The sequence below is a fragment of the Strix uralensis genome, chromosome 7 (genome assembly GCF_047716275.1).
Source record: "Strix uralensis isolate ZFMK-TIS-50842 chromosome 7, bStrUra1, whole genome shotgun sequence".
NCBI lineage: Eukaryota > Metazoa > Chordata > Aves > Strigiformes > Strigidae > Strix > Strix uralensis.
The window spans coordinates 39,353,888-39,381,318 of NC_133978.1; the positions used below are offsets into that span (position 1 = coordinate 39,353,888).

General features: G+C 37.6%; 1 protein-coding gene and 1 long non-coding RNA gene across 2 annotated transcripts in view; one reads left to right on the forward strand and one right to left on the reverse strand.

Annotated features, from left to right (window-relative positions):
* Positions 1-130: 130 nt before the first annotated feature.
* DHX32 (DEAH-box helicase 32 (putative)) lies at positions 131-27,135 on the reverse strand. Its single transcript, XM_074875526.1, has 11 exons — positions 26,866-27,135; positions 23,968-24,161; positions 20,927-21,299; positions 18,080-18,325; positions 15,749-15,848; positions 15,478-15,636; positions 5,738-5,929; positions 3,941-4,090; positions 2,647-2,837; positions 1,594-1,775; positions 131-323 (listed from the first exon to the last, which is right to left on the reverse strand). Exons 1-11 carry the CDS (start codon positions 27,133-27,135, stop codon positions 131-133), a joined length of 2,250 nt encoding a protein of 749 aa, XP_074731627.1.
* LOC141946169 (uncharacterized) overlaps positions 9,520-27,431 on the forward strand; it is a 33,823-nt gene continuing 15,911 nt past the window's right edge. The window contains exons 1-4 of the long non-coding RNA XR_012629745.1: positions 9,520-9,664; positions 15,990-16,049; positions 23,992-24,163; positions 24,598-24,667. This is a non-coding gene — a long non-coding RNA (uncharacterized LOC141946169). The remainder of the gene's footprint in view (positions 9,665-15,989; positions 16,050-23,991; positions 24,164-24,597; positions 24,668-27,431) is intronic.

The following is a 27,431-nucleotide window of genomic DNA, read 5'->3' on the forward strand; positions in this document are numbered from 1 at the left end:
CTAGATGTTTCTTCTGTGAAATACGTTTATGTCAACAGTTTGAAATAATTGCATTGGTTAAGATGGGGATGTATATTGCATATACTGCTTTTATTTGTATTTGTCCAATATGCGATAGTTCAGTCTAAAATCACTGAATAATACATCTTTGTTCAGTGGGAGTTTGGGAAAATTTTTCATTTTCTTTGTTGTCATTGTTAGTTTTCTGTTCTTCCTTCATGGTTGAAACAGGTGACAAGTGATTGATCACTTCCTGCAGAATATCCTTACTTTCACTAGGCGGAAGATTGCTAAAATAATACTGAGGTACCAGCTCCACGAATCTGGTGAGGAAATAAGACAAAATATTATTTTTTTTTTAACTGAATTTTGAAATGTTTGAATAGCTGTTTCTAGGCTTGTACAAAAGCCATCAGCAACATGCTGATGCATACAGCTACAAAGTTGGCATTTCAACTCAAAACCGAAACTCTGTGCAAGTTGTCATAGTAGTTTGTGCTTTCAGTAGACTTGCACTTAATATACTCAGGCTGCACTTCAAGTGATTGTTCAGTTTTCAATGCTGCAGATTGCATTAAATAGTCATTTTTCTGGATTTGAACATTTTTGCTTCGATAAAGTTATGAAAAAGGCTTTCTTATAAACATTGGAAATAGAAAAGATAGGTTAGTGAAATGTATATTCTCAGTGTAAAGAGATTTTTGCAGAAGACTGTAGTCTTGCATCCATAAACAGTTGATATGGGATGATTTAGCTGGCTGGGTACATAAAACATGTTGAGAAAAAGATTTGCTGGAAAATAGCTTTTCAGGGAACAAATTTCCAGCTAGCTTAATCTAGGAGTACAGTGCTGTGTGAACTCTTCCTTCATTTTTTTTCTGTATATCTTACTTTGTAAGAACCTTCAGCAACTTGTAAGGTGTTTTTTCAACAGATGAACTGATTACAGTTACAGTGGCAGACACTGAGACTTACTTCAGTACCTGAACAGATCAGCACACATTAGGAAATACAAAAGGCTGATTTAAATGATGTTTTGTTTTGCATGAGAACAACAGTAAGGGTGTGAGATCACAGTTATTCCCCTTCTTTAATAATTCTGAGCTCTAATGCAGTGAGGTTTCTGAAGGAAAATGAGCACATGAAGCAAAGCTGCACACAGTGACAGAACAAACAGAACCATACTGGCAACAAAGAAATAAAATTTATCCCACATATATTCACTAGTGAATATAGAAAGTGTGAAAAGCAACAACTTCTTCACCATTCCAGTGATGCCCACTCCTGTTGCTTGATTAGGTATGAAGATTGTCCTTTTCTCTTATGCCTATTTTACAGACTTTTTTTAAATTTTTTTTTTTTTTTAAACCCCCATTCACACCTAGAGCGAATCAATTATGCTTGGAATGTTTTCTTAACGGAACCAGAGGGTAGCTATTTTTATGACAGAGATGAAGGAAGAGGAGAAGATGACCAGAGTTGACTTCAAGCATTGCTCTCAGCATACACACACAGCCTTACCCTGTTTGTGACTTAAATTATGCTTTTGTGGTAGAAGTATGAGTGAAGAAAGTTTCATCACTGTTAACTTACAGATCGGGTGATATCTCGGAGACAACTCTGATAGAATTATCTTCTGATATACTAAACTCGTGGAATAAAACCCACTCAGGAATCCTTCTGGTGTTATAATATGATGAGAAAGGATGAAGCTGGGCCACTTGTCTGTGTGTTAACATTAAGTAGTTACCTGAGCCATCTACATCACGAGCAATCTAAAAAAAAAAAAAATGCAAAGAGTTATCCATTACTTAATTAAATGCACAAGATGCATAGATCAGTGTTTGCCTATTATATTAAAACCAGGAACTAAACTCGTATTCAGATACTTTCAACTGGAGAGCCTAAACCTCTTCCCAAATTTCTGTGGGAAAGCTAGGGACTGGATGCTATGCAATGAGGCTTAAAGAAAATGTTGATCTGTATGTTTGAAAGGAAACTGCAACAAATGAGGACAGTCTTATGCAGTAAGTATCTGAATTTGGCTTCGAAGGGTCTGTGTAAAAACATGTATTCTTAAAGAATTATAAGACTTTAAAATCCAATGTGTGGCAGGGCACTTGAAGTCATGTAGTTTGGAGGGGTCGTTCTTGTATTTAGGTGGAACATAGTGATGTGAAGGAAAGCATTATTTCAAGTGGGAATAAATCTTTCTTGTGTATGTTTACAGTTACAGTTAGAGTACCTCATTTGGTTGAGATGAAGAAAGCTGTACATTAGGCATACCTAAACATATTCAACAAGCCAATTCTCTGTTTCCAGTGTATTTTCCCCAAAACATCTTCAAAAAGGAAATAATGTCTGAGAGAATATTACAAGTTAAAGAGTTTTTTGAGGTAAGAGCATTCCTTGAGTGAAAGGCATATTGAGAGTATTCCTCTTGCAGTGAAGTGTGTGGACTTCACGCTGTGATAGGCTGAACCCCAGAGGGAAGATTGGAATTGGCAGAAATGTTTGATACACTGTGGAAAAAATGGCTTGTATCCTTTCTGATGATCGAGAGATTTAACTACCCAACTTAAGTCTCTGAAAGCATTCTATATAACTTAACGATGCAGTAAGATGAAACCACAAGATTTTCCTTACGTGCATAAAGTAACCAGATAAGAGAGATTTCTTAATGCTTAGTATATTTTCTTTTGATCCAAAGTCCGGTTCTGAAATGGGCAGTTCAATACGCTTCATAATCTCTACTAGTTCGGCTCTGATAATTTCTGCCATCCTCAGTGCAGAACAGCTTAGAAAATAATCACGACACCATTTCTCATTACTGTAGTCTGTGGAGGAAAAACAGTATTTTGGCTTAAAGCAAAGTCTTACTGATAGGTACTATCCACAGAGATACTGCTCTGTAAAATGCTCTTTGACTGGTGCAATAGATTAAAAACATTTTGGAGCGAGTAGCTGTGTCAGAGCTGTCCAAAATTCTGATAACAAGAGCCATATGGACAGCTTAGGCTCATTGATGTTGCTTGTAAAGTGAATGGGCAATACTTGATATCCTTACTTAGTTTTATAGAATTTTAGCTATATCTTTCTGAATAAAAAGAGTCAAAATCCCTTATTTGGTCTGTAAAAAGTAGTAGCTTCAAACGGAGCGAGTAGCAACTCTATTTTCAGGCTTTCTGGATTCAGATCAGGATATAGAACTGAAATCACATCTGCAGAGCTAGTGATGATCCTGCCTGCTGGTAAAGGACCGGTTCTCTTGAACCTCTCCAGCATTCAGCATGACTGAAAGGGAAACAATCCTACTGTCGTGTCCTAAGTTTTTATTGAGTATATGCAAATTTATCACTCTGCTGTCTAAGTACTGGAATCAGGCTAAACGAACTTGAGCAACGTGTCTGAGCACAGGAAGTTGCTGTGAAGAGCTTGTGTCTGCTGTGCAGTCCCCTGGCTTTTATTTGGTTTCCTGTAAATGTGAACTTTACTACTTTCAATTTTTTTCCTTAAACTTTCCTTATAGTTGACAACTATCAGAAAAACACCAGAATTGTTATGCTGCTGGGGGAATCAAGTCCCTCCTCAACTGTGTTTGTCATTTCACATCTTAAACCTGCATTATGTGCTCGTACAGGAGGAACTATCAGTCTGACTTTGTACAATGTCACCTCGAATGACAATAGTGTTTACGTATCCTTGTTGGATGAGGTACACTGTCCTAGGTCATTTTCAGTTAATAAACTAAAACTAATACTCATTTGCAATGGCTACTATCTTAGGTTTCTCCCTGCAAATTAGCAATTCTAGAAGGAATCTATTCAAAAAGGGTTTATGTAGTAAATACTAACAATGACTGTTCAGATTTTTGGTGTGTTTTTTTTTTTTCCAAATCGGTTACAATGTGCTTCATTTTGTCTGGTGTGGGTACACTTACATTGGCTCGCGGAGTTTGCACTGGCTTCCTTGAAGGCGTTGAAGACGTTGATAAGAGTAAAGTGATCTCCTGCGGGGTGTGAGAATTTTCGCCAGCAAGTAAGAGCAATCTCTTCTGTTCCAGGAGGTGCGTGTAAGAAGCAATTAGGAGCTTAGAAAAAAATCAAGCCAGTGGTTATTAAAACACGTAGGTGCATGCACAAATAGCAACTCCACTGGTATTTTTGTTTTCCTTTCTCAATTCCCTTTAATCTTGCTGCTGAAGAGCTGAATCTATTGCATTTACTAAGGTTTTATTCATGTGGATGTTCTTTCAATCCGTTTAGTTAATTTGTGTTATAAACACAAAAGAAGGTGAGCAGCTTTCTCCTAGACTGATGCCAAAACCACTTCATAATGACATGATCCAATTTATGGAGAATTCAAGCGTTTTGTTTCTTTAATATAGAAAGAAACGAAATGTATGGATGTAATGCCTTTGCTCCTGTATGTTGATATTTGTGCCTTCCAGTGCATTTTACTTCTGTCCTGGTACTGTGCTACATAATTGTGTCTTCCGAGATGGTTGAGCTTTTTAAAAACTAAAGTGTCCCTATGCTCAATCATTTACATTTGTTGTATATACTTAAAAATTTTATCATGAGTCTAGACCCACTATTAAAAATCAAGCCAGCTCAGGTATAAAACCAAGTAGTTCTGTAAGGAGAACAGCTAATGCAGCTTGGTGTCCTGTGGGTTCACGTCCTTGCTACTGAAGACTTCTCACCAATTTCTGGCCCTAGGGTATTCCCTCTGGACAGGGCACCGTAATGCCATGCCAAAACATTCTCTATGGGCAAGGTTAAGCTGTGGCTGTTGAGGAGTAGATAGCTCTCCAGCATTGGTTCTGGACTAGGGTTATGCAGTAAAATCAGTAGCAAAGTACAGTATGGTTAGGAGGCTGCTGTGGAGGGAAGCGAGACAGCTAAATATTGCAGGAGCCAACATCACTATGTAACACTGAGACCTAGAAGAATGTAAGTCTAGCCCTGTCCTGCACGATCTGGTGGGATCCTGAGAAGTAATCATCATTATTTACTTCTGGAGTTACAGTCCTCTCAGTTAACCTAAAATCTTTGTGCATCTTTGATGCATTAAGATTTCAGTAGCAGCTGTCGCAGAATGAGTAAGTTTTAAATATCTGGGGTTTATGTGTTGGTTTGAAAGCTCTGTCACATCGAATGAAAGAAGTTCTATGCTTAACAACCTTCTAATATAAATGTTCTTGCTCCAGACTTCATGTGTCCTGTCTTTGGGACCAGGTGGTTTGTCTCACAGTGCCATGCAGGAGCAGAGTGATCCATGGTCCGGATACTTAAGGTTATGTTAGTTTTATAAAATATTTGAAGTGGAGAAACGAGATCGCAAAGTAATTCTTTGTAGGTCAACAGCTCAACATTGTTTATAATTAGAAGTTCCCCTAATTTGCTGCTCCAGTCTGTAACAAATGTACATGAATACGAGATAAGACAGTTCATTTTGAAGGGATGTTCTGTGTGTGCTTTCTGACAAAAGGCTGGAAGCTAGTGGGACAGCTGAAGCATGGAAATGGAGTGCTACTTAGGAGTTCAGTACTTGTGTTTCACTGCATGCTTAAAGTCAAGACTTAAACAGCCAAAGATATTAATTTACTTGAAATAAGCAGGATGTGAATAACAAAAGTTTGCCTTTGGGTTGCCCTTGTGAATAGGCTTTGAAAGAGTCAATGTGGATTTGGCAGGTGGCACAAGCCATGCAGTAAGACATTATTTATGAATACCTGTTACCATGGCCGCAATGGTGAGCATTTCATCAACACACTCAAATTCACACGAAGCCAGAATTGACTTTGACAGTTGTGGATCCAGGGGAAATTCTGACATAATAATTCCAAATTCAGAAAGGTTTCCATCGTTATCCAGGGCTGCTAGATAATCAAGATCTTCCAAAGCCTGCATGAGGCTTTCAGGAGCTAATAAAAAGGAAAGATAATTCAAATTCTTGAGAATGGCTACATAGAAATGAATGTCTGAATTCTCATTATAGTATTTCAGTGTATATTTCCCGTGTGAAAATTAGAGAAGTCGACTTCTATCATTTGACAATGAGCAAGAAGAAAAAGTAATAAATAAGATGAAGAGAAGACTGAGAACATTCTGGAGGAAGAAAATAAGGGGTAACAATTATAGGGCTGCAAATAACTTTGTTGATCTTTTTTGTGTCAGAGCAGTTTTTGTCAAAAGTCCAGACACAGTGCTGAATAGTGTATTGCACCCAGACTATGTCAAAAACGCCTTCCACTATTGACAGTCTTCAGGTATTTTTTTGTGTGCGTGTTCATTCTTTTTAAAGAGGGCTGGTCATGTTTGAGGGGTGCTGAGAGATACGCAGCAGCTCTAGGAAAGAGGACTAAAACCAAATGACAAGCATTTACAGAAGCTGTAGCTGCCTTCTCATTCTTTCAGGTATTTGGAGTTCTCTTGGTTGCCTTTTTTTAAAATTATTATTATTTTTTACATAGTTTCTCATGATGTCAGAAGAAAAATGGGAACATAGTAAAAGAAAATGTCTCCCTAGCAATTGGCTGTACTTTCTCACTGCACAAAATTAAATGTTCCATTTTCTCTTATTGTGGGTTATAACTTCCTTATAAATTCCACAGGTAGAAGTGACAACAGCGAGGCAGAAAAAATAGTGAGTGAATATAGGAATATAATTAGGTAGGCTGAGAGACTAATTCAGGAAAAAAATAGGAAATAAGTGAATTTGGGCCACACAGTGTGGGAGCACGAGTACGGGATGGATTGAACAGAGGCAAACATGAAGGATATAATGTGTTAGAGTTTGAGGTTTTAAGATGGGGGTCTGAACAGTGAAAGCAGAGAAGGAAGACTGAAGTGATGGGTTTGTATCTTAGATAAACGCAAGCGGAGTCCTGCCAGGAGCGTTCGGGAGGGAGGTTTACTTCTGCACACGCTGGACACCGAGCTTTCAGGCTAAAGTGGTTCACGTGTGCTTTTTCTGAAGACTGGTGGAGTATCAACAATTCATTCATTTTTGATCAATGGCATGTTAAGCTTATTCTATGAGGAGTACCTCCACAAGTCATAGGTAGATCTTTCATGGATGAGGGTGAATGAAATCAACAACCCACAAGATCTGAAGATACAGAATATCTCATCAGTATTTCTGAATAGACCAAATGATGGCATTTGCAGTAGCTCTTCTGAACCTCTCTGGATGGGAGTAAATAATGAAGGAGTTTGATAAAGACTCTCTCATTAAGTATCTTGCTGGATTTCTCCTTTACCAATTTTTTTGTTTTTCAGTCTTTTTCTCTTGCTTTTCTGTGCCTGAGGCAGTGGAAGACAGAAGCAGCTTATGTGTACCCTAGCCCTTTTACTACTCTTGACTGCTTTTTCTTTCAGTAGATGGTGCCAGAAGAATGTGAAGTGTTATTTTGACCTTTTTTTTTTTTTCCCTTCAGATTTTGAAAAAATTAGTCTGTTTTCTCAGCAAGACTTTGTTCTACTGAAAGAATGGTGTAATGAATTCAGACCCTCACAGTTGCAGTGATAAGAAAACATGTCTGAAAGGACAGGATTAAGCAAATCAGTACTTAAAATGACAACTTGAGCAGGTCTGTAGGAAATCTGCTGTTGATGAAAGTAGGTCCCTTTGGCAAAACAAGCATAGAAGAGCTACGGTGGGTGCAGTTCTGGGGCTAGAGAGAGTGAACCTGAAAGCAGAGTAGAAGTTGTTAAGCCTACGCTCTCTGAAAAGTAGTTGCTAGAGCATGAAAGACGGTGGAAATTTGGGAACTCTTGAAATGTGAAGGCTCTTTCCTCCCAGCTCTTTTCAATGGTAGATTTCTATTCCAGGTCTTATTGTAGTGGTCAATATCTTTTATGTATGCCAGTTCATTTAAATTTGTAATTGCTCTCCTATCACTGCAGCAACTTTCTCCGTATTCCAGCTTAAGGAGCTGTTTGATATTTTATGTTTTATGGATAAGTTAAATTCTAGTCCCACTGAAGTTGGTGGCAAAAATTCCACTACAGCAGGACTTGGCCTCATCCCCAGCCAAGCGTACCCAGCACAGGGAAACTAATGACAGCACTGGCAATTTTTCAGGCTTCTGTGGGCTGCTGTCAGTTTGCATATTAATGTCGAAAACAATCTCTAAATACAAAACCCAAACCACAGCCACAGCTACCCACACAGGCAGGGTGTGTATTTGTTCTTGTATCTTCATTAGTAGATGACTAGAAATAAATTCTTGCTTGAATTCATTATGAACGGGAACTTGTCTTTGGCAGGCTACTTCTGCATCACGAAGATTAAAAGCACAGCAAAAGCCTGTAAGGAGCTGGTAGGTCCCATTTAGCCATAACACCACATTTCAGGTGCCCTGCCTTCCTGCAAGAAAATCTTGAGTTTGGGTGTTTGCTTCATTGGCAGTGAACTGTTAGTTTATTGCCATCGCTCTGTAAAAAGCTAGTTCTAATGAAGTAAAGAAAAAAGTAAAATGGGAAGTAAGCAAGCACCTGTTGTTTTTAACCCTTTTCTATTACTAATGTCTGAAGGGAAAAAATAGTTTACTAATTCCCCTTACATGAGCTTTTACAGAACTCCAGCGTGTAATTCTGTTAGTGTTGTGACTTAATTTTAAAACACTTACTATTAGTTTTCAGAGAAATTCTCCCAGGAGTCTGTAAATTCCTATTCAAACCGTGGACCTGCTTCATTTCAGTATTAGAGTTTATATTTCTGCCTGTACAACATAAGGGGTGTCTGTCTAGAGAGAACATTTGTTATCAGACATATGAGGTTTAATGGGATAAAAGATGAGCCGTTGCAAAACCTAAGGCATCTGAGAAGAAAATAGTAAGTTTAAAGAAGTGAGAAGTAGCAGCTGATGAAGAATAAGAGTGACAGGAAATAGATGTCAGTGATTGAAAGAACAGGGAGAGTAAAATGGTCATTCAGATGTATAGTAATTACTAGGAAATCATGGAAAGCTAATTTCCAGAAATCAACAAAGTAGTTCGTGCTAGAACTTACAAAATATATGGTTATATGGCAGCCAATTTCAATCCCCTGATAGCATCAGTAATTTGCATTTTTATGCCCTAGAGTTAGTTGCCTTGAGATTTATAAGCACTAATTACTTCCCTAGTTTGCTATGAGTGTTACCAAAAAAAAAAAAAAAAAAAAAGAAAGAAGACTCCTGGAGTTTTATTGTGCTAGAAAGGACAAGATAGTAAAGGCAGATTAGAGCAGGTGAAGAAACAGTACAAAAAAAAGAAAACAGAATAGAGCTTTCAGATATGGGTCTGCATTTTGAGGCACAAACTGAATCAATAAAAAGCTGTTGTAAGAACAGCAAACACTCATTTGAGAGTTCTTTATGGTATGGTTCCATTTAAATAAAAGCTATGATAAACCAAAAGTAGTGTACATGTTTAGATCTGGAAACCTCTTTTTTTAAAGAACAGAAACCTGCATTGTCTTATAATGATTTCTAGCAAGCAAGTGTCATTATTTCTAGGGCTGCTTGCCAACACCAACTACTGCCGCTGTTGAGGCAAACCGCAAGGCTTTGTGACTTGACTGCTGCATTCACTGGAGCAAAGTTAAAAAGAAGCTCTCAAGATGTGTCCTGTGCTTTCAACAAGAAACTGTCACGTCCCTGGAAGTTTAAAAGGTATTTCCTTATCTATTTTCTTTCCCTTGGCTGTGTTCTTTGGCTACTTAACACTGGTTGCTCTGGACTTGTTTCAGGAAATCTGACCAGTTTTGTATAAATACAGATTCTACTCTTGATCATACTTAGGCTTAGTAAAGCAAATATGTAACTAAATGTTATTGTTAGTACTGAAATCGTTTATCTGAGAGTTTCAAGCTGACTTAAAATTATATTCTTCATTTGATAGTTTTTTGTAACTTTGACATGAACAGAGTAAGTTATGTTCCTAAAGGTAGCTGCGCCTTTAATCTTTTCAGTATCACATCCTACATGGCTGAAATTGAAGTGCTGAAGGTATGATAAAATAAATGCAAAAGTATTATTCTTGTTGCATAAGGAAGCAAGTGATTTATCAAGTTGCCTAAAGTTCTGTAATGAGGGAATATTAGGAATGAAACGTAAATTTCATTATTTTTAATAGTCCATTTAACTGCTGTATCGTGTTTACCTGGAGGATCTACAGGTCCTGTGTTCTGGTCTCCTACTCTGTGAAAATGTTGAGTATGTAAAATACTTTTTCCTTGATAGATCTTTACTTTCCACAGAAATAACTGTTATAAAGTTAGAGCTGACATGAATGTCAGCTGAAGGCATGTTGTCTTTGAAGAGCTGATTCACTGCCTGGCAAACCACACGGTTTTCCAGCTTCTGTTAGGCTTAACAGCATGAAGAACTGCCAAAGTAATTACTGCAGGGAGAATAGTTCTGCGGAATGGCTTTTTCTGTTATTGTTTTTTAACATTGCTCCTTGGATAGCAAACTGAAGATATGAAGAAATCTAGTGCCAAGTTTTCTTCAAATTATGCAAAGGTTTTTCTTCTGCAAGGACAAGCTTCTGTGTGCAGGTTTCATCTTGATTCTCTTTTTTCCCCTATATCTTCTGAGGTAGGATTTTTTTATGATTCTGTCACGCTCTGAAGCCACCAATTCTATCACTATTCTTTTGAAATTATAGTTATAGTTGATCATTAAAAATTACTTTTCCAAACTCATACTTTGCAGTCTTTCCATTCCCCCTTATGCTGCTTCTTCACTCGTCCAGGCTGGCTGGGAATGGTCCCAGGACAGAGGCTGACCTGCATTTTCCTAACACAAATATACCAAATAATAATCACACAGCAGGGATAGCACTGACTGTTCAGTGAAGTTGGTTTTCCATCAGCTTTGTGTCATCCTCGAAGCACATACGTGACTGTTCAATGTGTATATCCACAAAGAGTATAATTTAAAGAATATTACATAATGGCAGAAAAAGTATTTTTAATCACTTTGGTTTCTTTTGTTACTCTCTAGTAAATGACATGAGAGTAGTCCAGCTTTAACAGAACTGGGATACGCCTTCTTATTTTTGAGATGCCCTTTGGGATACCAGCTCCCTGTTCTGAGCAATTGGCTGCCTTCAGTGTGGTTTAGAATGGTCGATGTGAGGTTAATGGTTGGAGTAGATTATCTTCAAGGTCTTTTCCAACCTAGATGATTCTGTGATTCTGTGATATGTGCTCAGTTCTGGGGCTATACATGCTGCCCTGACTCCCATTCCTGAGGCCTCCTGTCCCATGGATATGGGACTGCCGCTAAGGGTCAGGTTCTCTGGTCCATACTTTGCTTCCTGTGTGTGTTTGCTGTCTGGTCCTTACCTCCTCCAATTCCTTTTATGCTTTTCCACTGCTTTGTGCAGGGCAGACTATGAAGTATGTGGCCATGCCTATGCTATCAGAAAGCTTTTCATTAGGTGATATATAATACTATTTCATCAGTGAAAATCAGAAATTAAAACATCAAAGAATCAACAAATAAACTTAAGATAATAAATTTGCCATGAAGTGATCTCTGTTGAGCAGACCTTACATGGCACATAGAGTTTCTGTCTTTGACAGTCTGTTTCTAATGAAAAAATACGCAAACAAATTACTTTCTGAAACAATTTGAGATTATATGCATCTATAGATCTTATTATTGTGGATATTCCAGAAATATATTCTCAGTGGGGTTATAATAGCATAGCTCTCACATGTCACGGTATCCATGACCATCAACAAATATTTCAATCTGAAAATTGTTTATGGTAATTCTGCACGAATGCCGAATCTGCAAACTGCTTTCACCTCGATTTCTTACGGAAATTTTACATGGCTTCATCGTTATACTGATTTGCATAGTTTAAATAAGGATTTTCCAGTGATTTACAAAAATACATAATCTTGCTGCAATCTATGGGAAAGGAGTTCTTTTGTCCCATGATATAACACAGTAAAGATCTAGCTGATTAACTGATAAAATTGTAAACACATCCCTATTATAGTGGCACAGGAATTCAAATAATGCACTTCAGAACTGCAGTGCCAAATACATTTTCATATGGCTCATGAATTCTAAAAAGGGTAACAAGTCTGCTGCATTTGCTCATCTCGATTATAGCGTGAATTAAATGCAGCAGCTGTAAGCCTGACATGTTTGTTGCTTTCATAATGCAGTAATGAGTCAGAGTTAATCCAGGCTTTTATTTTTCCTCAAAGAGTAGCAGGAAAAAAAAACTTGTGCACATTGTGGTTGAGCAGAAATAAAATGTTTTACTGATGTAATTTTTGTTTCTTATCTGTTATATGTTCTCTACTTCATGTACAGGGAATGGACTCTGGAGTACTTCTCTCTGAATTCTTGCTATGAATTTCGGTGTACTTTTTGATTTGTTTGTTCACCAGTTCACGTTCATATGTTGCTCTGTCATCTCAGTGAAAACATTATTTTGTTTAGGAGAAATTTACCTTGGGTTAAAAAACCACCAAAGCCTCCATCTGTTCCAATTGCAAAGAAAACTTGAGAATGTTAGCTGAACAAAAACGGTGCATAGGAAAGCCTGTGGCATGTGTGGCACGTGGGAGATGTTGCGATGTGTTTACTCCCTTTACTCAAAGAGAAATCAAGTCCAAGGAGGTGAAGAGACATGGAATAGTCAAGCCCAGGACAAACTGTGCTGAGGAGAAATAGAAAGTCTATTTGTGTTTTTAGTGTTTGTGTACTCTGAGCATCACTTGATCTGGCCAGGTCAAATGAAAGCGTCTAGAAAATATAGAAAATACTGCCATGTCATTTTGTTTGCTCGTTTGTGGGTTGGGTTTTTTTGGTCCAGTTGATCTTGTGCCACATTTGGTTGAGGGTGGGCAAATTGGCTTTGTATATATATCGGTAGTAGTTGTGAATAAGAACTGTTATGCTCAGGAGTTTTCTTAGGGTCGGAAAAGCCACACTGCTTGTTTGTGAGCTTTGTCGCTCATCTTTTTCTCTTAGGTCTGAATACCATCTCAGAGACACCTCCTCCTCTTCCTCAGTCTTGCTCATCACTTGGGCTTACAGAAGGCTTATGCAACTAAACTGACTGGAGCAATGATACTGAAGCCTTTTTGGGAAACTAAACTCTCTTGCTCAAGAGAGGATGGATGCTTTCCATGTCTGATAGCTCTTCTCTTTGCCTCCTCCACAACACTCTCCTACAGTACATAACCCAGAAAGGTGTAACATCTGTTAGCAATGAAAAAGCTTCAGGGCCACCCTTTAACTGAGTACCAGAGGTGTCTGGAGCTGGGCAGGAAGGACTCCATGGTGTGACTTTAGGGTCAGTCTCTGCTTCTGTGTGTGGCAGGTTGGGGCAATCTCAGCACAGAATGAGAAAACTTGGGCTTTCACAGACTGAGATCACTGACCCAAAGCTCTCGGGAGGATGAAGGACCCAAAAGGTTTTATGTGCTTGAAAGCTATGTTCTGAGTTCTGTAAGTTGTTCTAAAAAATAACTAACTCCCCTTACAAATTTGCTTACTTCAGTATTCCTGTTTCTTTCAAGCAAATGTATTTCACACCAGGTACTTCAAACTGTCTGTATTCTGATAGTGTGAGCTTTATAGTCATCTCCGGAGAACTGCGGTAGGGATATAACTTAAGCGTTAGTAGGAAAGAGGTTTGTTCCCTGCTCAGAAGTGGGAAGAAGAAAGCCCCGAGGCAAAGAAAGCCAGAATGTGATCTATCCTAGGATAAAGGAAGAGTTGTCAAAGCAGTGTTTCAAATATTTAATTGTGTGAGGCCTTAAGATGGGAAGAAGACCAGGAAATTGTGCAGAGTTTCTCATCTCCCTTTGTGGGATTTTTTCTTCGTTCAAACAGTTTGTCTAACATTCCTCACACCGTTTCAGTAATTACTCAAACTTTTCAATACCTTGACCTCGCATTTTGAGCTAGTTAGCAAAAACTTTTTCATATTTGATGCCCCACCAAGTAAAGCTGATGCATTCATCAAATGCCTTTACAATTTTGTACACATCAGCAGGATGCTGTCTTCAGCTGCATTATCTCAAAAATACAGACAAAACTTAGAATTCCTACATCTGTGAAATCCTTAAATGCCTTTAGCATTTCATTCTCTCTGAATACCAACTGCCTCTGTTGTGCCTTTAAATCACAAAATACTGAATGTTTTTCCTAATATAACTTTACTAATTCATTTTACAGTTCAAGAGCAACTTTCTTCATATCCAATAAGAGCACTAATACATTTTAGGATATTTCTTTTTTTTTTTAGTAAAATACTTTCTAAATTTAAGTAGAAGCCAACTGTATTCCATAAACATTTTCCATAAAGGTTTCCTAGATTCAACACAGGAGGTGACACTCACGAGGCCAAAATATTTTGGTTCTCATCAATCTTGAATTAGTTACCACTCAGACTGGCAATGTTTTTTCACATTTCCTCTAGGCATGTTTCTGCTAAACAGGCAGACAAGGGAAAAGTAGAATAAATTCTACTTAAAAATTCCACTTACAATCTATTATAACATCCAGCAGTGGGAATTAAACTCTTTATTACTGATTAATTACAGTGCACAACACTTAGAAGGCAAGTGACCATTCTAATTTTGTGTATGTGCATGAGAAAAAGGATGATAATACAAGAATTCTTCCTCTTGCCCTGGAAAATTATCATAAATGAAGCTAGCAATAGGTCACATGATCCCCAAACTGGTGGAATCAGTGCTATTTCCCTCACTTTAATTGGCTTCAAATCATCAGCAGAATTTGCAGTGGTACTTGAGTTTTAGGTCCGTGGTAGGTCAGAGCAGAGCAAAATATCCTTCTATACAAAAAGCCCTAAGATATGAAGTCAGAAAAATTTTAAAAAATAAGCAACCACTTTCTTCATACTCTTACCTCAAAATTCAGCGTATTCCCTATCTAGTATTGAAAGTTTATTTGGGTTTATTTTATAAATAATATCATCCTTAAGTAACAGCTTATTGTAAATTTGAGGTGGGAGATGCTGGAGGATAAGAAGAAAGCTGATTTCCTCCAAATATATCTCCTAGGTAACAACAGTAGTTTATTTGGATTGTAAACTTTTGATTAAAGGAATATATTTTCTTAGATATCTGTACAATGCCCTGTACAACAGCACACAAATTTTCTTTGTGGGTTCCAGGAAAATAATATGAAAGCTAGATGAAAAGATATTTGGAATATTGATTTTTTTTTTTCTTTTTTCTATTCCAATTCCATTCAGATACTTTATGGTCTTTTTCAGAGCAAACAGTTCATACTTGGTACCGTTTTTCTAAGTGCAGCTATTGCATTGTGAACTGTTCTAGCGGGTAAATGGTAAAATCAGTGGCGATATTATTACAAGTACTTAAATAAAAAACAATACAGTGAATAAAAGGGTGAAATTAACCTTTAAATAACTGCAAAAATAATAGTAAAAATATGGAAAATTGGTGCATCATCATTACCTGGCCTACTTATGAAGTCACAGTGTCCTAAGCCTGCTATATCCATCCTCTTCAGGAAGAGAACCATGTTAGTTAGGTTTGATTCCTGTATTTTGGCTGGTACATGTGGTTTCATTTCTTTGTATGTAAATTCTTCAGGATACAAGCAGAAGATTTTTCCTGGAAGAGATGTTAGGAAAATTACCTTTTTTTTTTTTTTTTTTTGCATTGCCACTTTGATTCTATTAAGAATTTGAGCTAATGGATTTAAATTTTGAGCTAATAATTCTACCTGATGAAGACATGCCCAGAATTTGTTTATGCATCTCTGCTTGACTTTTGCTGATAGGCTGCGTTATAACAGAGTCTGCTCTGATTCTAGGATTGTACACCTTTAAATGAAAGAGATATTAAGCATCAGATAAGTGAAGACTACAAAAATATTAATGGTCTTGTATTGAATTTTTGTCTAGGTCATTTTACAGAAAGTGTAGTAACAGTTTCATTTCTTTTTATGCTATGTATTTCACCAGCTTGGAAATGAGAGCAGTCAGCACTTTGATAAATTGACAGACACGTTCTGCAATAACTCTGTAAGTATACTCTAAGATAAATGTCTTTTTCCGAAGAAATGTACTTTAGAGCACAAAATGTATATCTATGCTATCATCAAGAAAAGCATCAAAAAAGATTATTTATTTCTTCCAATGACAGAATCCCAACATTGTCTGATAACATTTTGTTCCATAACTCCAGGTTTTTGTCTTAATGCTGATATCTGTTGATTCAGTACAGGAGACAAGGACACTAACAAAGGTGTACAATGCCCCATTTTATTTTTTTCTTAATTGTACTTTATTTTGATTAAACTGAGGAGCCAATTCACTTGATGTTCTGGCCACCAGATGATGTCCATAAGCACCTGTGGTATAGGCAAGACATTAAATATCTGGATAAGGCAACTTTCTAGTCATGTGATCCAAATCGACTTTGTCTACTTTAAGCAGGGTTTTAATAAAAAAAGATAAAATGTGCTTCAGTACAGGGAACAAATTTCTTTTCCTCCAGGTAAATTTATTATATATCCCAACAGTGAGACTTGCACAGGATTTTCTTCTGCACAAACCTTTGCCTGTTCCCTCTATGTTCAACTGACTTTCAGCCATATGGATTGAATGTGAATTTGAGCTGCTGACGAATGAATATTAGAGGACTAAACTTTAACTGTTAGGACAAAATAGTTGAATTAAAGGGTAGAAATAGTGTAACCCATAGAGGTGTTGAAACTGATTTGTTCCCATTGCTTCATATTTCTGATTCACAGAAGTCTGGATGCACTGAAATTTGCTTTGGGCTTCAGATTACCGTGGAAGTGAGATTCATTTCCATCGTCCAAGACAACTGTAGCTTCAGAAATAAGTTGAGTTATGCATGGCCTAATTGAAAACTGCTTTTAGGCTTTTGTTTGTTTCACACAAAAGTATGACTTTTTTTTTTTTTTCCTAGATTTGAGACTGAGTTAGTTTATAACCCCCATATGAGAACCTTTAAAAATGACAGTGTTAGACACACTTCTTTGCAATGAAAATGAAAGGTAGTAGTAGTTCCCAAGCTTTTGCCTTAACAATTTTCAAGGCTAATCAGGATTAATGATTCCTGATCAAAAATTAGGAACACAGCCTCAACCTTGGTGATTCCATTCTGGATTATATAAAGAAACTGGATTATATTGTTTCTTTTGCCTATTACTGGAATATTTATTTTGACTAGCAAGACATGTAGGATATTACAAAGCCTGTAGTAGTGCAGCTTTCCAATTCATGTAGTGACTTGTTCCTACTTAGTCACTCATTCTTTAGGGCATCAGTTTGGTAGAAATGAAAGAAACAAGAGAAATGTGTTTGCAGCTGCACGAGTCCTTCCCAGGATGAGGTGGAAAATAAGAACTGAGGGCGTACTTAGAATGAACTGTAAAAGGTCAAAGATTAATTTGATAAATTGCAGCATTTTGAGGTACTAGGATGGAAGCACGTATCTGGAAGGAGTGCAAGCAGCTTTAAAAAGGAGTGGTTCCCTGTGTGAACATCCATTGCTGTTACATGATCTGTGGCACTATGCTGATTACAAAGTTGTTAAACAAGGGATGAGGTTAATCTACTAAACCAGGTAATTTGCCAATAGGTAGCCAAGAACTGATTATATTTTGCTCTATCTATAAGATACTGAAGAGATAATTATGACTGATAGGCCAAAACTAAGGTGAGAGATATAGTTTGCAAAGGAAAAGTCATTGGTTTGGTGCCCAGATGAGTGGCAGTTTCAGCTGAGAGTGTTAATCTGGCTTTAGAAAGTTGAAAATTTTGTTTTCTGACAAAATTTAGGAAGTAACTGTTTTCTTGCTTGGTTTTCACATGACATGTCCATGAAAGTTATTTAAAATGTGTTAACATGAATGTTAAAACTATGATAGAATCTGATTTATGAAAGAATAGAAAAATATTTGATCCTTTAGAAACCATTTGCATCAACCTATTAGCTGCACATCTCCCTTTCCCCCACCCTGAAAAAAAACTTTATGCATAGTTCATTTTTCAGCATACTGATTCTGGTTAACTTTACTAACCTTTCTTCTTTCAACACCGACATCAATGACAAAGGTTACATTTTTAATCCAAATCAAAGATTGTCCAAAGCTTGTGGTGAGTAACACTTTTCTTCTGTATTTATTGCACCATTTCTGTTTGTCTTGATTTGGTTTGGGAATTAGATCTTGTTTTGTTGGGTATAAAGGAACAGGGATGAGTTCTCCAAGGTCAGGATTTAAATTAGACTGCTCCTGTCTAATCATTTGGTTAGCTTTTTCAATTTCCTGTAATCGGGAGAAAGATTTATTTATTTATTTTTTCCTCATGAGTATGAAAAACAAATGTCAATATTTAATTTTAAAGAAATTTTTTATTCTAAAGTGAATTTTAACTATGTATCGAACTATCAAAACATTTAAATCTTACATGATTAATAATTAAAGGGAAAAAAACAGGGAACAGAACTATGTATGAGAATGTACTGACTGTACCTACTAACTGTAGACCAGGGAGAATCTGGGCTGGTTTTTGAAATGTCTTTTTCTCTTCTGCAATTTTCAGAATAGTCTTCTCTAGTTTTAATCATATCCAAACCAACCATGAGAGCCGGTCACTAAACTTTATGTATGTAGGACATGTAGGATGCATCCACATCAGTGATTTAGAGCCAAAGAGATAGGTGAAAATTTGCCATGTGTGTAGGGCTGGCAGTGCTGTAGCAGATACTCAGGTATCCCACTCGTGCGCCCAAAATGTTTTCTCTTCTGCTGGAATCAAGGTTGTGCAGGTGGGTGCCCTTAGTGTCCTCCGGAAGAGAGCTCTTTACGGGGGCACGGCGTGCCCCGGGGCTGGCAATGGGGTGCCCAGTACTGCTGGCCACAGTGCAGTGTGCATGGGTGCTCCTGAGTCGGGAGAGATCACAGCAGATCGCTGCTCCAACACTCTCTGATCCCGGCTGTCCCCATCACTGGAAGGGCTAAAAGGGCAGAGCCCCTGCTTGGGTCACTTTGGGAACTACTGTTGTGTTCTTAGTCCAATTACAATATGTAAAAAGATCAAAGTATGCAGAAACGTCCCTACTTTGCCTTAATTATTATGTTTAAGAAGATATAAGTATTGTAATGGTTATTTTGGTTTTTTTTTTTTTTTTTCCCTAATGATTAATAAACTCTATGAAGACTTTAAAAAGTCAATAAAATGTCTCTAAGCTGTGTTAATGGAACATCACCTTTAAAACAGTCCACAAATTCAGAGGTCGAATATAAATTGCAAAAGGGGTCGTTTGTTGTTGGTTTAGTCTTTAAAATATGAAATAATTTGTGTTGTGAACGATTTGTTTTAAAGGTATACAAAAATCAATCACAGACTTGTTGAGTTTGAAAGGGATTTTTCTTTTTCAAAAGCATTTTTATTAGCAAACATTTTTCAAAATTGAAAAAACAGATTGAGTTTCTATTTGACAGTGCCACTACATTCATAATAGTTACATGTTGAAAGTATTCTATAAAAAATTCTTATAAAGATATGACAGTGGCATCTAATAGCAAGGCTGTCATGAAGACAACACATAAATCTTAATGTTCTTAGTTTATTCATATTTTTGTTCAGTTTAGAAGGCAGTGGAGTGCTAGGGAACAGTGAGCCATTAACAATATATTAAAACTTTAAATCACAGTTAAGCAAGAATGCATGGGATGTGAACTGTGGAATAACAGTTCATAACGAGTGTTTTGTTCATCATGAGAGCGAGAACTAAGAAACCTCTTCTCGGTAAGAAAGAAACTATTATTTTAGTACTGTGTGGGACTTGCCCATCAAATATTTTTCAGCAGAAGTAAAGCTTTCTTCCCAGTCCTTTGAAATGGAAAGACTGTGTGTTTTCTCTCTAACATTACTTACTGTAAATATGGGAACTGATACAGAGAATTCATTAATTCATCGTTTGTAAAATTTATGTCTATAAAGTTTACAACTGATCATTAGCATTATTAGAAGTGTTACATGTCCATCCCTTTTTACCAGCAATACCACCTGGGTAGATTATGGTAATTTATCTTTGCTTGTGGAAACTCATTCTCTCCTGGAGCTACTAGGGTGAATTTGTTGTTCTAAAGCAGATTTAATGATTCAAAGTGGAAGGTTGAAGATCACTGTCAGGAAATAAATAATAATTTATAAGAATTTCAAGTCTTAAAATGTTTATTTGATGGGCAGATTGCTCTGACAGCTATAAAGTACTGTGAAATTTTTTTCAGAAGGACTGATCATGCAGCAGTAAATTTGGGGCGTTACTGCTGTCTTCAGGGATTTAGAGATGCCACTATTTAGAATAGCCAAGCCCGTGCAGATTTCTGGGTTATCTGTAGCACGTTTGGACTGACATTTGCCTCCTGCTGTGGTGTACACAAATGGTTGGGAAGTTTCCAGCCATAAAGGAGGATGGAAATGGAAAAACCTTGTAGGCAGGTTTAAGGTAAAAACATTCATGTGAAGTAGGACACGTGTCCCTTCCTGCAAAACAGAGGTAACACAAAGTGTGGGGTACCCTACGCCAGAATAGGTTGCATTGTGTTAACTGCCTGTATCTATGGCCCCTGTCCCTGTATGCCACCTTTCCTACTTTTTGCATGACGCAGAAGGATGATGGCCTTTCTTTAAGCCTACAGAAAATCTACAAGTTCCTTGTATTAGCTTATGCTATATATATAATACAGTGTTATGTATACCATAACTTCTTTGTAGGAAAAACCTGAAATGATAAAAACTGTTGGCAGTGTCTGCTGTCTTAGATACTGGCAACAAGGTATTTATAGATCATATAAAAACACAGATGTAAATTGTTTCTTGATTAAAATCAGAAATATTGGAATTGGTTAGTAACTTACTTGCTCACATGCCAGAAAGATCACAATATCACCCTTCTCTTTTGTGTGGTGTATCTCAAAGAGCAGTCTTAGTGCAGACAGAAAGTGGTCTTTCTGAACGCTGCAAGAGTATACCACCTCTGCGTGGTGTTTGTTTTCCACTCTTATGACGGGGATCCTGCCATAATAATTCTGCAGTTTGCTGGACATATGAGGCGCAGTGAGTATTACCAGCCTCAGTTCTGGTCTTGATATCAAGACATCTTTAAGTAGGCCAAGTAACGCATCTGTTGCAACAGTTCTTTCGTGCACATCATCCAAGATGATAACACCATAATAGTTCAGAAGAGGCGTAGACATCATTTCCCTTTGGAGCATATCATCTGTACAGTATCTGCAACATACGAACAGAAAACTCTGCAAAGTTTCTTGGAATGTTCAGATTTGATTGTAAGAAATTAATTCAGGGTCTTGGGGACAGCTTGGTTCTTTCTGTTCTAGCAAGACAGATTTGATAAGAACAGAGAGTCTATTCTGTGGACAATATCAAGATCTCAACTATATGTTTAAATCCTTTAAGTAGCTAGAAACGCAATGTAAGTCAGTCACACTAAGTGGCCCTATGGTCGAAAGGATGCTCTAGGCAAAAGAAGAAATACTTCTGCCCTAAAATCCTAATTTATATTACCTTTCATCTTCCAAACCATCTAAGCATATCGCGTGCCATAACCAATTCTTCATCTAGGAGCTAATACTTTTAGATGAGGAAAAGGTATACACGTGCACTTGAGGCAGTGACAGAACCAAGATGCCAGATTAATTCATACCGTAAGGCCCTCCTTACTTTTATCCCTATTATTCCTGCTACTGAATATTTTTTGAAAGGATATTATTTTTTGCTGTGTTGCTCAGCAGGACTTTGAATTCTTGAACCAGGTTTCAAAGTGTGAGAGGATAAGATTCATCTCGCTTTCACATCAGGAGTAGCTGCAGGAAGATGTGCTGCAGTATGAGGTTTACAGAGTTCTCCGTAAAAGAGAAAGGACAAACAGGAGGAAGAGCGTTTGAACTTGATTTTCAGAAGTGGTGAGTATCCTCTTCTCCACTGGAAATCAGTGGCTAGGAAAAAGGCTTATGATCTAGATTTTATAGTTTGTGCCTGCCATATGAAGGAACCAGAGGAAATAACTCTCCTAACTTTCAGAGAGGCTCAAAATCTGAATCCCTGTGTTGCTGCTGTCACCTGCTTATATTTAATACATTAAGTGCATTTCTTATCTCTTAAAAATCCTCCTAAATGCTTTTTTCTCTTGTTACTGAATACACTCTTTTCTAGCCATGATTTTTGATTGCTTTTAAATTCCAGCTTTACTTTGTGATGGATTATCCCATGTTCTCTTATGGTAATGAACACTGCTGTACTGGAAAACAGAAAGAAAATATAGAATGATACGGAGGTTACTGAGGTGCTTAATGAAGTTTTGCACAGATGATAACCTTGCCCACTTAAATCTCTACTACAATTTAGCACAGAATATCTCCTTCAAGCCTTTTACAGCTTAGTGATTAATCATGAAATCTCCAGTATCTGCATTTTAAAGTATTATACTCAGCTTTATAAAGCAGTGTTGGTTTTTTTTGTTTTCATACTGAATGGAAAAATCTTTTGCAACTATAGCAATGTTTCCCCACAGTGCTTAGGTTATTGAGAGAGACAACTTGTAAAAATAGGTCCTGAAAGAAACAAAGCCTGAGAAAAACAGCCTGAGAAAGAGATAAAGCATAGTGGGGGGAGTGGAGGCCCTCCAAGCTAAGGAATGTCTCAAACACTCACAAATAATGGGACTATAGTCGCGGGGTGGATGGTGTGGAGGCTGAAGCTGATAAGGCTGCCCCAATAACACAGGATGCAGCTGGAGGGGGGAGCCCTGTGGGGACAGGACGATTCTGCTCTGGGGCACCTGGTCAAGTTTCAAGGGCCATCTGTCCGGTGAATGACCTTTGCTTCGTTATCCACGAAATATTAAAGTTAACACCCCTGGATATGCTAATGAAGACTAACAAGATCATGCTAATTACATCATCCCATGAAACACCCTACCCCTCCCCATACATAGGTATGTGGGTCGACCTAGGGGATGGACCCAAGGAAAGTGTGTATAAATTGAGGGGGGGCAGAGCACGGAGGGGGGGCGGGTCTGGAGAGTGAAGTGAATTGAAGAAGATGGATGCCTCCTGGAACCCTCGCTGGTGGGATTGACACAGGAACCCAGACCAGTGATCTCTATGTCTCTGTTCTCCCCATCTCCCTCCTTTCCTTTTTTCCCTTTTCCTTCACTACCATTAAGCAATGCAAGGCATACTGTATTGCTTGCTACAAGTTGTTATATACTTAGCCAAATATATATATAATATAACATATAAAAAAATATATATACTATATATTATTATATATATAGTCCTCTATAACTACCTGAAAGGAGGTTGCAGAGAGGGGGGGTGAGTCTCTTGAACCAAGTAACCAGCACCAGGACAAGAGGGAATGGCCTCAAGCTGCACCAGGGCAGGTTCAGACTGGCTCTTAGGAAGTATTTCTTTGCAGAAGGGGTTGTTGGGCATTGGAATGGGCTGCCCAGGGCAGGGCAGGAGTCCCCATCCCTGGAGGGGTTGAAGAGTCGGGTTGACCCAGCGCTGAGGGATCTGGTGGAGTTGAGAACGGTCAGTGTGAGGTTCATGGTTGGACTGGATGATCTTCAAGGGCTTTTCCAACCTAGATGATTCTGTAATTATCGTGTATCCAATTAGTACATTGTGGACAGTTAATAAATGTTTGGACTTTGAGACTTGTCTCACTGTTGTCCACTCTGTTGGGGATTTATGAATCTGAGTCACTTGTCTCCCTCGTCTGAGCGGGACATGACATGTTTCTGTCCTGACCCTGTTAGTGGAGTGGTGCAATGAAGAGCCGAGGACTGGAGTGCCTACACCTGCACACTTTTGCACTTGCAAAGAACTGTAAGCTACATATTAGCTTGAAGGCATTAAAAACCAAATGCACAAACCTCAGGATAGTTTCTGTTGTACAGCAGCTTTCAAATGGGACGAAATACCCCACTTCGTGGCCAACGTTGACATCCATTTCATCAGCTACGCGCAGTGCCAGCCACACCGCTGTCTGCTTGTGTACCTGGGTGCATACGACCACGCCGTGTTGATAGCGGGCAGAAAGGCAGTACTCAGCACACCACTGAGGAATCTGTAAGTAAATAATAAAACGGATGTCTTTGGTATTTTACACATGTAGCAGAGACTGTAATGCATAAGAAGTAGACAGTGTGGAAGAACTAAATCAACCTGAGCACTCACTGCTTACCGTCTGCCTGACTACTGACAGATGAGCGGCGCCTAACGCAGAAATTATCTGCCTTGATAAATGTCAAGATCCAGAATCTCTTAAATAGTCAAGAGCTGGAGTGACATGGGCTAGAAGGTTTAGCTGGGAATTTCTCGGCTGGACTCAGCTTAGTTTGAATGTATTGCAGGAAGGACAGAATTGGCCTCTGGGGAGCAGGTAACACTGGCAGTATCATTCTTGAGCATCTGCTGATTGATCCAACAATGTTAGTGCAGTTGTTGTCAGGGGCTTCTCAGCTGGCTCAGCAGTAAACCTGCCTGTGCTATATCTTATTCAGGTGCTTGACACAAGAAACATGTCCCAGGAAGAAGAGGATTTCAAACTGACAAATGCCACAGTAAATATATGTAATTTCAGATTTATTACTCTGTAAACAAAGATAACTGAAAATGAACTGCTCCAGAAACTTATGCAGTAGTTCTCTAATGCATATATTTACAGTAGAAAATCAACACAAGAAAATATTAATGTGTTATTGTAATAAGAAAGTAAAATTACCTTATAAATATTATTTTAGTGAAAGTATTAGTTTTCAAATCCTTAACATATATAAACTGGGTTGCATCAGCCACTTATAATCTATTTCCATATAGTTATTTATATTCCTAAAAATGTTTAAAGAACAGTCAGCAATGTGACATCTTATTTTTAAGGACAATTTAAAAAGCTAACATTTCTTATCAAGTAGTTTATTATTATACAAAGTTTGTTTTGTATAGATTACAGTTAATAGCAAGGAGTAAAGACTTTGCACTCCCCAAAATATTCCAGGCACCAGCTGGGTGTTTATGCTTTTTATAGGAACATAGGAATTTTCAGTGAGAAGTGTGATGTCTCTAGTTCAGTATGTGATCTCTAGCTGTGTCCAGCATCAAAGTCTCTGGCAGATATGAGATGCCCTGCAACCGTAATTATCCTACAGCTTCACCTGCAGGAAAGTTTTCTCCTGATCCCAGTCATAAACAATAATATTTTGGTTTACAACACTTGCTTGAAAATTCTCTGCTTACTGTGGTAACAGACTTAGGTTGTTATATATTATTACAACAGAATTTGATAGTCCTACTGGATATTTGTGTATTTAGAGTCAACTGAGATCTTGGCTTCAGTGATGTCTTTTAACATGAGTTCTGTCAAGTAATTGTGTGTTCTTGGAAAAAACATTTGCTCTTGGCTGAAGTGGGGGAAAAACCATTACATCTCCCTGAGAAACAGCCCTACTGATTTCAGTACTTCATTCTCTGAGAACTTTTTCACCTTCTCTTATGACCTGCCTGCAAATCCACTATATTTCTTTCCTGATACAGCACATATCAGAACAAAAACACACATTCCAAGTAAGAATATGCATTGAACCCAACACAGGCATTGCAGAGTTTACCTTTTCCACTGAACATTCAATGTGATGGTGGACAAAAAGAGGATAAATGCCAATCATTATTAAGGAGGTGGCAATAAAATTATCCAAATGAACAAAACAGTGGCCAGCCAAATGTACAAGGAATGATTTATTGATAAAATACTAATGCAACCTGAAATAAGTCCTAAAGTATTTTACACTTAGCCTTGGCCTCTGAAGACAGTGGAAATACACCTGTAATTTCAGCAGGGAAGGATTTTAGCTGATGCATTCTGTATGACATTTGAAAGTATGTATTTGATAGGTCTTCAAGTTGAGATGTGATGTTGCGATATACAAACAAAGCAAAAATTTACAGTGCACATACTGATAGATACAATAATACTTTATACATATTTTTTTTCAGGTTATGTGTATATTTGGTTCTGAATTTTGAACTATAGTAGCTAATGCATGTGGTGTTTGGTGTTCAGAAGGGGCTTGATAGTTTTAAATTTAGTATTTAGTACAAAAAAAGTTGTAGTTTGAGATTTTTGTTAGTTGTTTATAACAGTGTGTCAGACAGTCAGTCCGAGAAATGTTACTCTTCAGTGCTCAGCTTACCCTGAAGCCCAGAAGACATCATCAACCAAGTGAAAATGCCTTGTAATGGACAAATGTAAAGTAAGTGTCAATTGTGAATATTTGAAGGAAGTTATTTAAATATATATATAATGTACATAATTTTTTATATATATAATGTATATATATTTTAAATCTATATTTGACTGCATTAATCTTTATTCACATTCTGTATTTCATTTTCCGTCTCTGGCCTCATTACCTCAGACTAAAATACATGGCTGCACATCTGTTTCTACACTGAGAACTGCTAAACTCAATACAACCATGCAGCTGGGCTCTTCCGAACTGGATGTTATTACATTGTAATACCATATAGTACTCAGCATAGCAACAGCCCACTACTAACAGAAACCAGATACTAGTATAATATAAAGCTGGATATTGATGTGCCTAATGGAAGTAAAGGGCAGCAGGAGTGAATAGTAAATTCATTGCAAAAAGATTTTTCTGTTTTAGAAATATGTACTATTAATAAAATGGTAATAGTAACTCTGAAAAGTGTACAACATTAAATGTTCTAAAAGTAATAAAAAACCCCCCACCCAAGTATGTTGTACTGACCTGGGAGCTCTTGCCAGTCTTAGCATCTCCAGACACAATCACAATTTGATTATGAAGCAAACTTTCCATAAAAGTGTATTTCTCTTTCCATACTGGAAGTTCTTCTCTTTCTTTCATAAGTTTATAATAACGGGAAGAGTAAGGCAAGCCATCAAAAGGATTGAGCTCTAAATCTTCTCCGCATACTAGTATTTCCTCTTCATCACCATCGCTGCAGTCAAGCAATTCTGAAAAGCAGTGGATCTCTGGAGAAAAGGTTAAAAACTCCATTTTTCTTACATATATTATTCCCAGCAAAAGCACATTAGTAATGGAAGGAGTCCTTTGTGTACTGATTGATCATTCAGGCCCCTCAAACCCTAGGAAATCCATTTCTGCTTCCTTCAGGATTAGTATTTCCCAGCTCTTCAGTTTAAAAGTTCAGTCTTGGGGTCCAGCTGCCTTCTTTTGTGTCTGTTTGTGGTTTAATAACCCGAATGAGCCTCAAGAAAATAACTTTAAAAAATTGTCCAAACTCTTCAGAATAGCAGTGATTAAACCAAAAGATGTTAAACAGAAGCTGAGTA

Bases quoted from the DNA above. Each gene is read 5' to 3' on its own strand.
- DHX32 (XM_074875526.1), bottom strand. From the start codon at position 27,135: ATGGAGTTTTTAACCTTTTCTCCAGAGATCCACTGCTTTTCAGAATTG. The intron at 15,849-18,079 runs GTTAGTAAAGTT...TTTCATTTAAAG, and splicing joins TCGGTGTTGAAAGAAGAAAG to GTGTACAATCCTAGAATCAG. The intron at 324-1,593 runs GTAAGTTAACAG...TTTCCTCACCAG, and splicing joins TCCGAGATATCACCCGATCT to ATTCGTGGAGCTGGTACCTC.